This window comes from Periplaneta americana, chromosome 11 (assembly GCF_040183065.1).
Source record: "Periplaneta americana isolate PAMFEO1 chromosome 11, P.americana_PAMFEO1_priV1, whole genome shotgun sequence".
NCBI lineage: Eukaryota > Metazoa > Arthropoda > Insecta > Blattodea > Blattidae > Periplaneta > Periplaneta americana.
Window position 1 is genome coordinate 13,200,560 of NC_091127.1, and position 18,851 is coordinate 13,219,410.

Here is an 18,851-nt window from a genome sequence, read left to right on the forward strand (position 1 = left end):
TAATATTTTTTTTTAATTCACTTTTTACTTTAAATTAAATTTTCCAAAATTTGAAAACTTTCACATATATTATTTCATAACTCCACAACTATTAGAGATAGAATTCTGAAATTTTGTACACTGATTTAACATGCATTTATGCAAAAGGTAGACTACAATAATGCCCATTTCTTCAAAAATAGAAAAATTAGGTCACAAAACATTATGTAAATTTTAATATATTTTATATAGGGCAAATAAAAAATTAATTGTATTAAAATAAACAACTCTACATGTCTGAGAGTAGTCTACTTTTCAGAAATAAGTGTTTATTACATGCAGGAAAAATATTAAAGATGTCAGAGAGACCATAACAATGTTATGGTTACCAAATTATTTAACTGCAGAATTGTTTTTTTTTTTTTTTTCTTCGTACTTTGATAAAACTAGTTTGAAAAATATTAGTAACTTTTTTTATACTTTTGTCAGATATTTAAGTTCTAATAAGTCTTGTTGTGGTTGGTACCTTGTAAATTTTATCCAATTGTGAGTTTATTTTCTTATAAAATTTTAGAAATTTAGAGCCTGCATTTTCTGATAATATTTGTGGTCGTTAACGTACATATACCCTTAAAGGTAACTATATTAACTTACTACCCTTAATTAAAGATATAAAACCAAGGGAAACCAATGTGTTCTCTAGCAAAGGACAAAGGTCAAAGTGTCTAAAATAATTATTTATTTTAGCTTGTTTTATTGAGAAGATATAGTGCAATTAATTAAAAGAGAAATAACTCCAAGGAGGAAATGAAATGCTTGATTCTTTTTTTTTTCCTCTGTTATTCAGTGGCAACAAACTATTTTCAGCAACAATTTTTCCTGTTTAAGAATAAATAATTAACAGTTACAAGGTAAGTAATACTCTTCGAGCACACCAACATTGCTGGATGGAAGTTTGTAATATGCTGGTGATTCCTTTATTTATAATTTGCTTTTTTTTTTTGCTGAGAAGTAATCAAAATTAACATGAAATAGTCATTAATGGAGAAAAATTCGCTCTGGCGTAGCTCAGTGGTTAGAGTGCTTGGTGCATAGAACCGAGGACCCGGGTTCGATCTCCGGCACTGGAGTGAATTTTTCTCCATTAGTAACCAATTGTAACTATAACATACAATTCTGTAGGACCAAAACATTCTCTTTATGTAGATAAAATAGTCTTCATATGGTAGGTATTCGATTTTGTACTGTCTAGAAAATACAAGTGTAAAATTTCGTATGTGGTTGTGTTAGAATGATTAATTAGGGTAGAGGGAGTTTTTAAGAAAATTGCAGTATGTTCACTGCTTTACTTCCGTTGACATACACAAAAGGATATTTTGACAGAATCATTTAGTTACATTGCCGGTAATAATATAAGGAGCACAAATGTGGAAGGTAAAATAGAAGTAGCCTATAAAAAGACACTTCTGATTACTGAGATTACTTAGAAGAACAGGCACTAAATACAAGAATAATTATGGAAGTGGATAGGCACTATAGTTAATTTGGTATGGACACTGGTAGAATGGATAAATTTTGAATGGTCTAAGAAAATTCCAGAGTGGGTATCACCACACCAGTACATTCCACCATGAGTGTGCCTTGATTATCAGTAGCCAAAATCGTCCATAATTTTCGCAAAATCGAATTACGCAACTTTGCCATTAGAATTGGGTTATATTTTGTAACAATAAATATTCTTTCATCATTGTTACTTATTGTTCATATTGTTGAACAGATTGTAATTTTGCTGACAAGTTACTAATAAAAAAAAATTGTAGAGGGAATTTTTTGTGTCTGTGGAGGAAAGTTTCGAGATTGTGGAAGAGATATTTAAAACGTATTTTGTGGTTTACAAAGAAGCAACGAAATTAGGCAACACTGATATTTAATATCGAAAAGACCGGAAGTAAATTTTATAAGCTTAAAGGCGGTTGTTATGGGAGGAAGTAGCTGTATATAGTGTCAAAAGGTAGTTATATTATGTTATTTTTGTCAATATTTGTCTCGGTTTATGTTACAGTTATTCAGTGGTTGAATGGAAGGAAGTAATTTAACATTTTGACATACAAGAGCCAGTAGGCTACATTAAAAAAAAAGTTTCGTAGGTCTATTCAAATGTAAAGTCGTACGACGTGAATGCACCTGGCTCCATTAATACGGTAATTTTATTATTAAGCGTTATAAACAAAGTTATTTCCCGAGTTCATTATATAATTGCAAATGGTCATTCACAAATGTATTGCAGTTATTAATTTTGCAAAACATCTTGGTGACATTGGAAGCACAGAATTTTACACAAGTACCGGTATTCACGTACTCGTTACGAATAGTCTAACTGCTTTTGATCCTTGTGTGCAAATCTTTCAGTAGTAACATTTTAACTTAATTCGTAATACAAGATAATCCGGTAGAAAACGTGGGTCAAAATGGCAGACATCATCAAGGATCAGTGACAGGTTAGGTTAATTCATGTTTTGGTATGCCTACTAAAAAACGTCTATGCAAGGCATACAAAAAAAAAGCAACAAACCAAACCTAACTTGTCGCCGATCCTCGATGTTATTGGTGTCCGTCATATTGACCAATCTTTTCTACCGAATTACTGATAATCCTTGCATACCGGTACGTTATATTGAACACAGTTCAAATGACACTCGAGTTAGGAAGAACAGCAATGAAGGTATAGATAAGTGACAGGAGGCTGAGGACTATGACATTTTGAGTGGATTATGTGAGGGGATGGATACGGAAAGTCTAAGACAATGACAAGATTAGTGTGTTTAGATGAGGAGATAGCCAAATGATAGAAGGCTGAGGACTGTGACAAATTTTGAGTGGATAAGTGACGGGAGGCCGAGAACTGTGACAAGATATAGCTGAGGGGATAGCTAAGTGGAATAGGCCCTAGGCCTATAGGTTATATTGCATCGTTACTTTTTCCTATTTTTCGAGCTGTTCTAGTTAGTATTTAAACAAAAATATCGTTATAAATACCGGTACTCGTGTATTTTAAACGTAATACTGCTAAAAATCATGCCTTTTAAGGAAATTTTTTTGTCCAAAAACACCATGTGTCCCTATCGTACAGAATCCCCGAAAAATGAGTATAGTAAAGGTAATAGGCCAGAGGACAATTTTATAATTTACGTAGAACTTGAATTATCTTTGTTCTTGCATATAATGTGTAAGGAGAAAGTAGGCCTATACACGTGTTCCATTTTTGTAGTACCTACTCTTTCTTCTTTAGTATCCATGCTTAACTCTTAAAGAGTAGGATTGCCAGATTTGTTTTAGAAAAATAAGAAAGATTTTCACAAAAAAAGTATAGAAGTTCCGAGGGATTTAGTACATATTTATAATAAGATTGTTTAATTGTTCAAGGTGTAAGGTCAAGGTGGAAAAAATATTTTTTTTTAAAGTACGTAATTTAAATATAGCTTTTTTTATTTCAATAACATTTTTTTGCTTAAACAGGCTACTTTAATTAATTTTTTTTATTGAATTTCTTGAAGTAAACAAGGTGGTGTTAATAAATCGCACCAATGACCAAACAGGAGTTAGATTTTTTCCAGATAATTTGTATAAACAAAAGCCGCCCTAAATAAGGGTTCGATAGATCGGCCTACTAATCAATTCATAAAGAATAATAAGTAAACAAAACAATTTTGTGACACTTGGAAAGAAAAAAGAAAAAACATTAAGATAAGAAAACGTAGGAAATCATTTACAATAAAAATTTTGTTGGGTACAACTTAGGTTTAAAAAAAAAAAAAAAAGAAGAAGAAACGAGCGTTGAGCGACTTCCGCCGATTTTGGAATAGACACCGACGCACTTGAACTGCCAACATAGAAAACAAAAAATCACACTCAATCGCTTTCACCTTCATCTTGACGGGATAATAAAAGCCTAAAACTAACCTAACCTAGCCAAAGTGCATCAGTGTCTATTCCAAAATTGGCGGAAGTCGCTCAACGCTCGCTTAACCAAAAAAACATATTTGAAACAAATGAAACCAGAAGCTCCACAACAGGTCATTATCATTCTTAACTTTGTTTTAGACATATTTAACATTTTAGATCTACATTTACAGAACCTAGGGGCACAATAGGACCATAAAATAAGCTAATTCATAGATAGTTATAAGCAGTGCTTTTTTTCTGGAGAAAAAGGTGGTGGAACTCTATGTAAAATATATTACAGCAGGCGGGAGATGTTTACTGTTCAGTGCATGGGAATTTAGTCGTTTTTAACTCCGTTGTTTTTTAACTTAAGATTTTCAAGGTCTAAGCCGAGTTCAAAGAAAAATTATCTTGAAAACATAATTATTAACACAGTCTCGGTTCCATGATAAAAAAACCAGAAGAAGAAAGGTGCTGGGACGCTGTTCAGACATGCTTGCCAAAAAATAAAAAAAAAAGACTAGTTATAGGTCATTTGTTACCTCGTGAAACCAAATGCTTGTGTGCATCGTAGCATATAGTAAAAATCTTATGGTTGGGGTAAGTGAGCTTGCTAGCTGCAAGTAGAAGTATAGCAAGGGAGGAAAGCTTCTCAGACCACTCTCTTCTTCCCCTGACACGCAGGTAGGTTTCCCGAGATAACGAATGGCCTATACATACATTCTTATCGTGAGCATACAAATGCATTGACACACATAAAAAAGACAATTTTTTTCTGTAAGAGAGGCTTGAAGGTTTGCACTGCAGCCTGAGACTTATTATGCTTATCACCCCTAGTCTGTGAATGATTTTTGTCGCTGAAGGGTCGTGCTCTTGTACAAATACAGCATGCTGTACTGTGAACTTAATCTGAGCTTTGGTAATGATGGCAATGACATTTAAATAAATTATGGCAAAATGAGTCCGAAATCCAATGCCGAAAGTTACTCAGTAATTCTACTTCAGTTAGCTGAGGAAAAACCTCGGAAAAAGCCCCAACCAAGCAATTTGTCAGTAATGTCAGGGACTGTCAGACATCAAACCAATTTAAGACTAGACTAACGAAATATTTTTCTAACAATTCTTGTTAACAATAATAGTTCTTTCAAGTTTCTCAATATTTAATGGTTATATATGTCACAGAATAAATATTTAAATTATCTCATTATTATTATTATTATTATTATTATTATTATTATTATTATTATCACTATTTCTTACCAATGTTTATTATCTCACTAACATTACTTATCCAACTTTCATGATTTACTTTCATGTTGTTTTATGGTCTAGATATTAATGTACTAACTATCTAACCAATTGTATTCAATTAGAATTAGAGTCTGGCTGGGCGGAAGAGAAGGCCTACTGGCCTTAGCTCTGCCAGATTAAATAAATAAATTATTATTATTAATTATTAGTAGATTCCATGTTGGAAATAATTAGCTTATGGAAAAAAAAAGTAGATAACCCTCAAATTACGAAAAACGTATTTTAAGTTAAAAAAAACTAAGAATACAGAAAGAAAAGTACAATCTGGCAACCCTACTTAAGAATAGCATTCCAGTAGCGAAATAATGTGGTCATTTGTGCAATACTTGTCATTTTTCATAAAGTTATAGTGAGGAGAATCCAAATAATAGCTCCAAGAAATGTTGAAAATAATTAGCTTGTGGAAAAAAAAAAACGTAGATAACCCTCAAATTACGAAACGAATTTTAAGTTAAAAAAGGTAAGAATATGGAAAGAAAAGTACAATCTGGCAACCCTACTTAAGAATAGCATTCCAGTAGCGAAATAATGTGGTCATTTGTGCAATACTTGTCATTTTTCATAAAGGTATAGTGAGGAGAATCCAAAATAATGGCTCCAAGAAGGTGTTATCCGAAAACCACAGGACCGATGGATCAGTGGCTGGAGGGTCAAGGTTACTATCGTAAGCACACAGCTCGTGATGGATCCTGCTTATTTAGAGCTGTTTCGGAACAGGTAATTGTAACACATGATGATACCCAATACTAGATAGCATTATACAACATGAAATTTGCCCCAACTCAGAACTGCGTGATTTTCATGTTTTGTATTGTAGGCTACACTGACGCAAAAATAATTTTTTTATGTCACCTAAAGTTTTTGCTATATACAAGGTGGGGCATGGGAACCAAGTGTTTTTTGAATGGCTTGTACTCAGTCATTATGAAAGGGAGAGACGTGCGGCATGTGACATTCCATTCCATGGCTCATAGCATTTCACCTGCAGTCGGCATCATGGAGCAGTGGATGCATGTTTGCGTATGATTGTTTTGTTAGAAATGGCGAGTCGGTGAGCTCGATACAGCGTGAGTTTTGCTACAAATTCAATAGTAATCGCAATGATTCTGCTCCCGTGCGTGACACAATCTTATGTTGGGTTAAAAATCTTAAAAAAAAGTTGCAATAGTGAAGAATAAATCGCCCGGCTCCCAACACAGAGTCCGTACTCCAGAAAATTTTCAGTCAGACAAGCGAAAATGCGCAGCCCAGGCCGCTCTGCTTGAAGACATTCAGCTGCTCTTGGAATCAGCAATCGTACGGTAAGACGGATTTTGCAAGGCGATTTACATTTACATCCAAACAAGATGGGTGGTTTCAGTAGGTGGGGTCACAGCGCATATCTCCAGAGCGTCAATGGCAGTTCTTTGCCTCCTGTTTTCCAATCGTCTCATTTCGAGATTTTGTGATGTTCCATGGCTCCCTCGGTCCCGTGACTTGTCCACGTGATTTTTTTCTATGTGAGTACCTAAAGGCACATGTTTACGAGGATAAGCCCCGAATATTAGATGAATTAAAGGACACAGTACGTCAACACATCACCCAAATCAACAGAGATCTCCTGGAAAGAATAGAGGTGAATTTTCGTCAGCGTCTTAAACAATGCGTCAACACAGATGGACATCACATGCCAGATGTAATTTTCCGCTCATAATTAGCACATGAAAGCAATAATATTTTCTATAAAGACCAGTTCACTATCTGTTTGCATTATATCTGTATTAAAAACGCCACATATGTTCATTTTTCAATTTGTAAGTTCATAGTTTTTAAGAAAAACTATACATGACTACAGCTTGTCTTTGAATAAATTTAGCACATATGAAAGCACCCAAACATCGATTTTGCCTGTGTAGTCATCATACCGCCTTGCATCTGAAGGCCTACTCTAATGTCATGGCATCTAAAACAAAAGCAATCCATTTTTTTTCTTTGGTTTTCTGGTACTAAGGCAATGAAATCAATCATACTTGTCTGTTAAATTTTTCAATGGGATTGTTTGGCAAGAGAGCGGAAGACTATTCTACCAATTTAGCTGTTCCCCCGTTATTCATAAATTAAATATATTTTAGAGATGTAACACAATTTTAGCACATGAAATCGATCTAGTTGACAATGAAATTATGTTCTATGAATTAAAGGAAATTAATTAATTCCCAGTTCCCAAGAAAAATACTTATAAATAGTTGATGAAACAGCCCCCATATGTTCAATGCTATTTTCTTAACATGAAATCCTCTATAGATGCAATTATTTCAATATCCTACAGGTCATAAAACATGTGAAAGGACAATTTGATATTTCAGAAGTACACCGTGTATCAAAAAGGACTTCACAATTTTATAAGCTTATAGAAATTTATCCACATATCTTACAGAAATGGTTAAGGTGTCATTTTAAAGCAAACCACGTCAAGTTTCTTCCAAGCAGTTATTTTGGTTTGATGTGACATCCGTTTGTGATATGGCAGACATCCGACCTAAAGTCAATCTCTTGCCTCACATGAACCAGTAGATCAGGAATCACTTCTGTAAGTGCAGCTGTAATTCTAGTTCTCAGCTCAGCAAGATCGGTAGGTAAAGGAGTAACGTACACAAGATCTTTGACGAACCCTCACAGGAAAAAATCGAGGGAGGGGTCATCTGGTGAGTGAGGTGGCCATGCAGTTGGCCCTGCATGACCAATCCAACGACCTGGGAAACACCGATCAAGCAGCCTACGAACCTCGTGATGGTAGTGAGGTGGTCCATCTTGAAACCAAAAAAACACAGCAAACACATTCCTCACCAGTGGAAATAGCCATTTTGGACTGCAACTGATGTAGCGCTCTTGATGTCTGGAATTTGTTTCTACAGCACTACATAAGTCAAAACTTGATCTGTTTTGCTTTAAAATTACACTTTAACCATTTCTGTAAGGTATGTGGATAAAGTTCTATAAACTTATAAAGTTGTAAAGTCCTTTTTGATACACGGTATATTTAGTATGTAAACTGTAGCTGATTTCTACTTCTGTACAAAAAAGTTATAGGTAACGTTCATTTTTAAATTTTTGTTTATAGGTATATTACACTCAAGCTTTCCACCAGAATGTGAGAAGGGAATGTGTTGAATTTATCCAGAAGAACAAAAATGTATTCCAGGAGGTAAATTTGATAATATTGCTATAATAAATATAGTTACATAAAGTTTCATTGCAGATATGTAATTATTTTATGCTGTACATATCATTCAATATTAGGTCTCTACTAGCTTGTGTATTTTATGGCCTGAGATTTCACAAAAAATAGAATATGCAAAATAATGATAAAGCTTTAGGAATGTTTCATTTTTACTTAGATTTTATTCTATTTAATTATTTTCATAAGATTGTAATGACTAGAAAAATTTGGGATAAAATATGAGCGATTTTTATTTTTATTTTTTTGGGATGTAAATGTAATGCTCTTCATCAGAGAATAGGGTTACCATACAGCCATCATGAAAAAGAGGACAATTCTTATTAAAAAAAAAAAGAGGACACTTCCTGTCGACTATGTCCCACTTTTAAAATGGTGTCCATTTTCCTATTTGTCTTAAAAAATAATTTTTGTTCGGAATCTCGTTATGCGAAAACTTCTTTATATACAGTATATTCGAAAACACAAATGCACCCCCCCCCCCCCCCCCAGTAAAACAATTGAAGAAACTGGAAGAAGCAAGGACCTCACTAGTTTTGAAGATAACTGATGAAGTGGCAAGTAGTCAATTAGGTAATTAGCCACTATTTATTTTAGCATCTGAAAGTAGTTGTTATAACTAAACTAGTGGCTTGTGCAGCAAATGCTGCAAACTAAGTTTATTAGACGTTCAAACAAACATTTTTCAGATTTATTTTCAATGAAGAATACCAGACATTTTGAGAGTTGTTTGCTTCCATAATAATGAAACATACTCCTTCTGGATGTTTTTTTATGCCAAATACTTTTTCTTGAACGTATCCATCTTCAGTTTTTTAGTTTCAATGCGAAAACGCAAGTAACAATGTCAGGACGATCAGTGGGTTTTTCATGTGGGAATAAAGCAATAGCTATTTCAGGTCATTATGGATTGTAGATGAAAGTTAAAAAATGTCAGGTTTGCTATGCTTTCGAACAATAGACATAGTATCTTGGTATAGCTGCTGCATGTAGAGCTTGAAATGTAGAGGGTAAAATCATTTTATCCTGCTAAGAGATCTTGCTGAAATGATCGGGAGACAACAACATTTTTTAGACCTCTTATTTTATCAGTAAGTAATACCTTTTGGTCTTTCCTTAGGAACTGTGATTTTTGTGCTCTCTCGAGCCAATACTGAAGAGAATGACGCATATAAGTATCTACACCACACCGCCATTAAGTATATGAAAAAGACCCAACCCCACTTGATTAATAACTATAAAAATATTTGATTTTTAATAACAATATTATTATCTTACGTAAGTTTTGTAGTTATACATATATAAAATAGCCGCCGCTCAGTAAATTATAGAAATGAAGATCTAATTTAAGATATTCTCTACATCTACTTATATAACCCGGAATATTTATCTTTAGGACTCATACTCATGTATGTTGTGGCTTTCATGTAACTGTTTTCTTAACGGGCACCAGTTTTTACAATGTGGCAGTTACATCACCCGACGTAAACCCCCATTATGCAAGGGGGACCGCACCTGTCGTTGGTCAACGGGTCCTTCGGACCTAGCTGAGAGGACTAAATAGATGTTATTTAGATCCACCGACCTTTCCCTCATGTGCCGCTGAGGGACTCTGTTGTGCTGTGATAGGCCAGCACATATCGTCGTGTGAATGCAAGAACTAGGTAACTCGAAATTTGCGTTTTTTAGTTACCTCTTTTATAGCATAGCAAAAATCGCACAAAATGTAATGCAAGAACTAGGTAACTGATCGAACGATACCAGCGACATCTGTTTTCCAATATAACAAATAGGTGAAAGAAAACGAGACATATTCCTTAGTGCAATAAATAAGTAAATAGGCAATGTCACAAAATATGAAAAATCAAGTTCCCTACTTCTTGCATTCACACGGCGATATGTAAACAGTTATACCGCTGTGACTCCAGCAGAAATGAATGAAGACCACTTGAAGACCTGTGAAGCATTAAGATCAGAAGAAACTACAGTTCAAAAGTATTGGAAAGCACGATTGCTAATGGCTTCATTGCCAAATGCAAGGCACTAGACAACAACAACTTATATAACCCTAAAAGTTTCACTTTCATATCATTAATATGTATAATTAATGAAAAATAGTCGCATCATGGCATTAACTATAATAATATTTCATTTCTAATGGTAATAATGTCATCAAACCATCTCTAGTTTTGTAGATTTTAATATCCAATACACAGCTGTACTCAGAAAATTACACAACGCTGAATCAGACCTGTAAATCATTTTAGTAAGTCTTCAAGTTTTTAATAACCAATTGAATTTGAACTCTAAATATGTCAGCAATCCTGCAGGTCATGACCTTCGTGTAATAGCCTATTGTTTATTGTAGTGTGTGTTTTGCTTTATTCTGAAATGCAATAATTAGTTCTCAAAACTGATGAAAGGTTGATTTTGGAAAATAGGAAAATTATATATGAAAACTAATGCTTCACTGAAAGTTACTACTTTTCTGAAAATCCTTGGATGCCAAGCTTCAAAATGACGGGTCATTCATTAAAATCCGTTCAGCCACTTTCCCATAATTTCCATTACCAGTTCAAATTATATATATAGATTCTTAAGGAATATCTCATGTATAAATTATAAATTCACAGTGTAGGCTATATAAATGTGTGTTGTTGGCCTGGGTGGCATATTTGGTAGAGTGCTGGTCTTTTGTGCCAAGTTGCAGGTTCAATCCTGGCCCAGGTCAATGGCATTTAAGTGTGCTTAAGTGCGACAGACTCATGTCAGCAAATTTACTGGCATGTAGAAAAACTTCTGTGGGACAAAATTCTGGCACTCCGGCGACGCTGATATAACCTCAACAGTTGCGAGTGTCTTTAAATAAAACATAATTTTAATTCAAATGTGTGTTAGAGACGTATTACTTTTATGTTGATAGATGTTGGAGGAACCGCTTGAGGACTATGCAACACGGATGCTTGGTTCTAGAGAATGGGGAGGTCAATTGGAGATCAGTGCCATGTCTCTACTTTACAAGTGAGTTACAGACTAAAAATTTTGCTGCACTCTCACTTCGTAGCATTGCATGTGAGCTTTTTTAAGACTAATTTCTTGTCTTCCTTCTGATTATGGCATGCTTTCATAATGCTTAGTTTATTATTTGCTTTTATAGTTGTGATGTGCTTGTTTTTGAAGACATAGGCAAACCTCCACATGCCGCAGCCAGCCATGGCTTTGAAAAGAAAATATTACTCTGCTTTTCGTCTGACAACCATTACGATTCTGTGTATCCCAAGTTGTATATAGTGCAAGCAGCATTTTGCCAATGTAAGTATATATTTTTCTTTTATACTCATATTTTATTTTCTGTATTTAATCTGTATCTGAGCTCTCTGAAGGAAGTTGATTGAATGGATTTAGCCACTTGTAAAAACTAGACAAGTAGAGTTTCTTTTTCTTCCTCTCCTTTTCAGCTGATAGTCCATGGTAGCATGATGGGGGAGCTGTAGAAAGAACAGAAATTACACTAAAGGTAGATTTTTATCAACAGTAATCTCACTAGAGATTTTGATTTATCTAAAGAAAATCGAAACTCGAGTGGGATTTAATTGACTATTACACGATTAGAAGAAAGTATATAAAGATTAGAAGAAATAAAGTACTCTAATACAATAAAATATTAATTGACTTACTGAAATTCTATTTCATTAATGTTAGCTTCAACAAAACATTTGATCAGAGCCACTATTTTCAGTTGACTTGTCTGTGCTGTAAACAAATGACGATCACAAAGCATGTTTTATAGTACCGTAAAGAATTTACAGTTTGAAATGTTGGCAAATAAAGAAACAAATAGTAGGAAGGTGATAAAAACAGGGGAAAGTAATATATAAAGTTTAGAAGAAATAAAGTAGGCCTACTCTAATACAGTAAAATAGATATTAATTGACTTCCTAAAATTCTATTGCACTAATGTTACCTCCACAGAAATGTTTGAATGGAGCCGCCATTTTTAGTCGACTATCTATGCGGGAAACAAATTACGATCGCAAAGCATGTTTTATAGTACTATAAAGAATTTGCTGTTTGAAATGTTGGCAAACAAAGAAACAAATGCTAGGGTAGTGATAAAAACAAACAAATGCTAGGGAAGTGATAAAATTGTGCGATAAGCAACCATGATTGGTTGAAAGACATCCTTTCATACCGTTTTACTGGTCAAAAGTAGTATGACATAATAAAAGTGTAATAGTCATTATAAATCATAGATTCATATTTTCTTCTATTCGAGATTTTAGATCTCCTTTTTGGTTTCATTGTGATGCTTTTCATTTTTTCAGCTATGTGGTGAAAGGGAGTGTTTCCAAAGTTTCGAAACTGTTTATGGTTCCATCTCAGAAATGTAAATATAACTGCAGAACGAAAAATATTGCAATCATCACTTAATGACATACCTACCTTTTTAAAATGTAAGAACTCAAGGGCGCAAATAGCCATAGTAGCTGATGCGTCCTTTTTAAACCCCACTAACTAACTAACTGTAAGAACTCTAAAAACTTAAAACTTTAAAGGAGATAGAAATGTTTTTTAAAAAAATAGGTAATATACCTTGAGTTACTATAAGGAACCATTTGAGCATAGCGTTTTGCCTTCATCAGCTGTGGACAGTCTTATCATTTTAGGTTCACTAATGGGTTCAGATCAGATGTAGTACACACTCAAGTGTCATTAGTAAGGTGATGATTTCTCAAACAGGACTGTGTCCCATTCTTTCATAGGTTTAATCATTAAATTGAACAAATGGGAGACCATACTTACTTCTTTCACAAGTGACAGTGTCATTCTTTACACTAAAGCCTCTTTCAGCTTCTGCGCTGCTAATGGTAATAGAATTCGCTTCTTTTTTTTTTTTTTTTTACTTTGGCTGTAGTTATGGCAAAGGGACATTGTTCTTTCGAATTAATTTATCCTCGGATATCATAATTAGTCTGTAGTAATTAAAAAACAAGCAGCTGGCTAAATTCCTGTATTTACAATTGATTACTTTAGCAGAATGTAGAATAGGAGATGGTTAAATTAGAAAAGTGCCTTTATTTTATTGGTTTTTCCTCGCAAGCTATTTTAACAAGGGGTCCGCAACAAATATAAATATGTTGTTGTTGTTTTCTAATGCCAGGCGTTTGACAATAAAGTCATTTCACCTCTTGCACTCCAATATTTTTCAGATATTATCTTGGTCAGCCACTGAAGCACAGATTTTGAGGTGTTCTGAATCCATTTCTTGGTTTGAGTTGCACAATGGGCAGTTAGGGGATTGATATATTCCAATTCTATGCAGGTGTTTGGCCAAACAATCATGGCCTGTTGTAATCTAAATGCAGCTACAGACGATTTTCGTGGTAAACCGGGAATTAACTGTGGATTATGATGCAGAGAGTTCCATTTTTTCCCTTGGGATTGTGTTATCAAATTTTGTTTGTTGAAGTCTAAGTATGTAGATTTAATAAATCTCTTCACAGAGTAATAAGTAGATTTAGTAACAGGTCTGTAAGTAGCAGTGCTGCCATTCTTTGCTAAAGCATCCGCATTCTCGTTTCCCAGGATTCCACAATGGGATGGTATCCATTGGAATACAATTCTTTTATTGATGATATTAATTGAGAGAGCATTTTAGTTATTTCTGCTGTTTGAGATGAAGGCGTGTGTTTAGAGACTATTGATAGAATAGCTGCTTTGGAGTCTGACAATATAACTACATTCTTAAAATTTATTGATGTGAAATAGAAGATTCCTGAGACTTTCACTTATTGCAACGATTTCTCCATCAAAACTTGTTGTTCCATGTCCAAGAGATCTATAAAGTGAGAAGAGACAGCACGTAACACCTGCACCGGCACCTTGTTCTCTGGAGATCAAGGATCCGTCAGTGTATAAATGAAGCCAGTTTTGTGGAGGGTATCTAATATTAATTGTCTCTAAAGACAATTGTTTCATTTCTCAAATAGGAGAAATAAATAAAATGCTCTCTCGACTAATAACACTCAATAAAAGAATTGTATTCCAATGGATACCATCCCATTGTGGAATCCTGGGAAACGAGAATGCGGATGCTTTAGCAAAGAAGGGTAGCACTGCTACTTACAGACCTGTTACTAAATCTACGTTTTACTCTGTGAAAAGATTTATTAAATCTACATACTCAGACTTCAACAAACAAAATTTGATAACACTATCTCAAGGGAAAAAATGGAACTCTCTGCATCATAATCCACAGTTGATTCCCGATTTACCACGAAAATCGTCTGTAGCTGCATTTAGATTGGCAACAGGCCATGATTGTTTGGCCAAACACCTGCATAGAATTGGAATATATCAGTCTCCTAACTATCCATTGTGCAACTCAAATCAAGAAATGGATTCAGAACACCTCAAAATCTGTGCGTCAGTGGCTAACCATGACAATATCTTTGAAAAATATTGGAGTGGAAGCGGTCAAATGACTTTATTGTCAAATGCCTGGCATTAGAAAACAACAACAACAATTGATTACTTTAGCAGAATGTAGAATAGGAGATGGTTAAATTAGAAAAGTGCCTTTATTTTATTGGTTTTTCCTCGCGAGCTATTTAACAAAGGGCTTGCAACAAATATAAATATTTAACAGAGCCTTTGCGAGCCTCCTCCAGTGCTTTTTGGTGTCTGTCAGTTGATCCATTGGCCAACAAAGCCTTCTGATCTTTGAACAACTGGAAGGGGAAATTTATAACTCCCAAAAACAGTACGAAGGATGAGGATAATGACTAGCAAAGTCTTTCATTTCTTTCTTCCTTTAATTTGACTATAGTTTTAAGTGTTATTCTTCTGTTTTTAGCATTGGCATATGAGGTTCTTTACAAGAACGTGTTCCAGATACCAGACGTGAATTATGCAGTTAATAAGATGTTACATGACAAAACAAACCGTGTTCAGAAAGAGAGGATACTCAATGAAGAGCTTATTTCATGTGGGAGGTTAGTAATAATCTGTGTTCTTCAAATGTTTTAGTTGATTGGTTGGTTTCTATTATTAGTGTACAACGACATTTCCGAATAAGGTTTGGTGCAGACCCACCCAGTGGGCCTACAACTCGCAAGTGGTACTCCTATTTTAAGGCAAGGGAACCATGGTTGTGAAAGCCAAGTAAAGGTACAGTCACATATCGCTACTTTTGCTGCGCAACTTTTGTACTGCAGCTGCAAAAGTTGCGTGTCGTGTTCACACGTAAGCCAAAAGTAGCACGCTGCATGCTACTTTTCGTGCTGCGCAACCTGAGTGCTGCAAAAGTTGCAACTGGAGGTTGCGAGTCTGTTCACACACAAGGCGCTACTTTAGCAGCCGCAGTCATGCTGCAGGTTTCCATCTCCGTGTTGACTTCTTAATATACATTTTGTGGTTATGTTTGCATTATTAAGAAACTCATGCGAGAGCTTCCTTATCTATTATTTGCTTTTCTGTCATATCTAGTATTCAGAAATTGGCATTATTTTTACTATAAAGCTTTTAAAAACGCCTATATACTTAAATGATAACCAACAGTATATTCACGTAATTGGCAACCCTCCTGTTTGGAACTACGCTATGGAAAATAAAAAAAAAAATTATATCGTCAGCAATTATGCTCAGACTGCGTTGTGTATTTAATAACTGTTACAAATAATTTATTTTCATCACATTTAACATTAAAATATATCCAAACAATAAAAGTATCATTGGCACACTTGGGTGGTAACACTGGTTGCAACCGCAGCAAAAGTTTCAACAAAACCGATATCAAAAATGCTGCGGCTGCAACCCTGAGAACCCTGTTCACACGTCGCTACTTTTAAGCTGCGTGCAGCATGGAAAAGTAGCGGGCAGCAGGTTCGGCAGTCGCTACTTTTCGGTTTGCACCGTTGTTCACACGTCACAGTACGAGAGTTGCGCAGTTTTTTGTACTGCATTGCTGCAAAAGTAGCGACGTGTGACCGTACCTTAAGACCACGTGAAATTTGTGGTGAATAATAATGGAACAAATTTTTTTTTGAGGTACTCCATTCTCCTTCTCTATCATTTCTCAAAAACCCCAGAGATGATCTAGAAATGTTTGTGTCTTTCAGGTTCGGGTTTTCTATGGAGATATCTATGGAGACCAGTAAGGATTACAAAGATGAAGAAATTGTGAATGTTAAAGAACTCTTGGCGCATGGAGCTACTCCATTTCCATATAAAGTTGCAAAAGCCTTGGATCCCAATATTTACCGTAATATCGAATTTGACATTTGGAATGACTATAGACGAGGTAAGTTATGCTGTTTTTGTGGGCATGTAGATTATCTTTGCTGTAAATTAAAAATGTATAAACTTCACTTTCTAGTTAAATCTCTGTGGCCGGGAGGAAAAAGGTCTTAAATCAACTTTCTCGCCGCGGTCCGCACTAATAACAGCCAATCGGCGCACAGCTCCTCGGCTGACTCCCTCTGGCACTATAAATTAAGGAGCTAGGTACCCTCAGATATCATTTAACCCTGAAGATGAGGAAGATGAACATCCTCGAAACGTCGGTGGATCACCAACTTATGACCTGGCTGGAAGCCCGAGAAAATTCGAATTATCACGTCGCCAGGAAAGCTTCAGTAGTTATTTCAAAAAATTTTTACTTAAGACCTTTTTCTCCCGGCCACAGATCTAATTTCTTTAGATTATATACGAGTGTCTGTCTTGGAGTTGAGGTGTGGAAGTTGGGAATAATGGTACACTTTATTATCTTATATTATTACCACTGATTTTACTCACAGGTGCATAATTTTATTCTACAAGTTTTGACAAAAATATTTTACTGCATAATTCATGAACAACAATTTTTCCCTTGAAATTATTCAGGTCAACTTTACAGGGAGCTATACTTGAAAAGCCAGATTTATATCTTACATCGTACTGTTCATTTATAGAAAACCACAAATTTAAGTCACACAAAATTTTCACTCAATGCTGGGTCTCTGACTTCTTGTCAGCCCACTTGAGGTATGTGGATAAAAACGGAATACTGTAATTGAGCCGAGGTCTGGTAGAGTTCCTGGGTAGCTCAGTCGGTAGAGTGTTGGCACTCTCAGCCAAAGAAATGTGTTTGATGCCTGGCCCCGGAACAATTTTTCCCTTGAAATTATTCAGATGTTGTTGTTGTTGTTTTCTAATGCCAGGCGTTTGACAATAAAGTAATTTGACCTCTTGCACTCCAATATTTTTCAAAGATATTATCATGACCAGCCACTGAAGCACAGAGTTAAATGGCAAGTTGTAGCCGATTTAAGTGAACACCATATTTTAACGTTTTGGTGGCTACTTCATTCATACACAACCCCCAAAATGTCTGGAGGACCACACCTACTGTTGGTCGACGGGTCCATTGGACCTAGCTGGGAGATCTTGTTGATCACCAGCTTTCCCTCCTTAAGCCACTGGAGGACGATTTTAGTGCCATAGCAGGTCAGCACTAGGCACAGAAAAGTAGAAAGAGGAGGAAGGAAAGGGAAATGAACCCCTAGGCCTTGAATGCTCTAATGCCGTTGGGGTCGAAGAAAGTAAGAGTTCAGTCAGAGGACTAGGAAAGGGTAAAGAGAGAATTAGGTATTGGATAGAGGAAAATTATACCAAATTCAGTCATTAACTCATCAAGCTGACCAGTACTAATTGATGAGTAGCCCCTCCCTTTAGTTCAGCTCGTAAAATTATGCTTACTAACAGCTGCACCACGGGAAGGTAGGGATGGGACATTGGGTATTTGTCCAGGTTGGTTCCTTAAAGCCTTCAATGGGAAGGATTAATGGCTCTCCCCCCAGTATCCGACAGATACCCTTTTGCAGCTAATTATTCAGATGTACTATACTGTCTATACAAAACACTATTGTCTTTTGAGACTCTAGAGTTCGCTGGCAGTCAAAGCTAGAAACAGAATAGAAAATTTGGAATTGCAGAGGCCTTGAAAGTCCGCAACTTATGATGTATATTGCTACCATAAATGATTTAGATATCTATTTTTCATTAATGCAGTTTTTAAAGGCAAACTTCCCTTTGATCATTTCAAGAATCTGGTGAAACACGGAGAACATAAGGTAAATGTTTCATATGAAATGTGTTGCTTTTAATGTTTTTTTATATGGTTAAAACATGTTAACTCTTTTTGTGTCATAGAAATTAAATTCGGGTGGTTCAGGAATAATGGAGAACTGCAAGTGGGTGTGAAGTGCCTTGTGAAACTAAATTCTGATAGAAATTTTCATGCACATATTCAAGAAATGTCACCGGATAAAGGACCGGTCATTGTTTTTGTTGAAGAGCTTGGTGAAAAGTAAGTAGGCAAATTATAGATATTAAGTATAAAATTATGCATTAACTAGAAAAA

The 18,851-nt window shown here is 35.2% G+C and overlaps 1 protein-coding gene across 1 annotated transcript in view; it reads left to right on the top strand.

Moving 5' to 3' along the window:
* Positions 1 to 686: 686 nt before the first annotated feature.
* Positions 687 to 18,851, top strand: part of LOC138708813 (deubiquitinase otu-like) — a 38,215-nt gene continuing 20,050 nt past the window's right edge. Inside the window, exons 1-8 of the mRNA XM_069839011.1 lie at positions 687 to 1,990; positions 5,800 to 5,949; positions 8,333 to 8,416; positions 11,373 to 11,470; positions 11,607 to 11,761; positions 15,306 to 15,444; positions 16,570 to 16,751; positions 18,641 to 18,797. Of these exons, the coding sequence (XP_069695112.1) occupies positions 5,824 to 5,949; positions 8,333 to 8,416; positions 11,373 to 11,470; positions 11,607 to 11,761; positions 15,306 to 15,444; positions 16,570 to 16,751; positions 18,641 to 18,797 (941 nt within the window). The 5' untranslated portion in view covers positions 687 to 1,990; positions 5,800 to 5,823. The remainder of the gene's footprint in view (positions 1,991 to 5,799; positions 5,950 to 8,332; positions 8,417 to 11,372; positions 11,471 to 11,606; positions 11,762 to 15,305; positions 15,445 to 16,569; positions 16,752 to 18,640; positions 18,798 to 18,851) is intronic.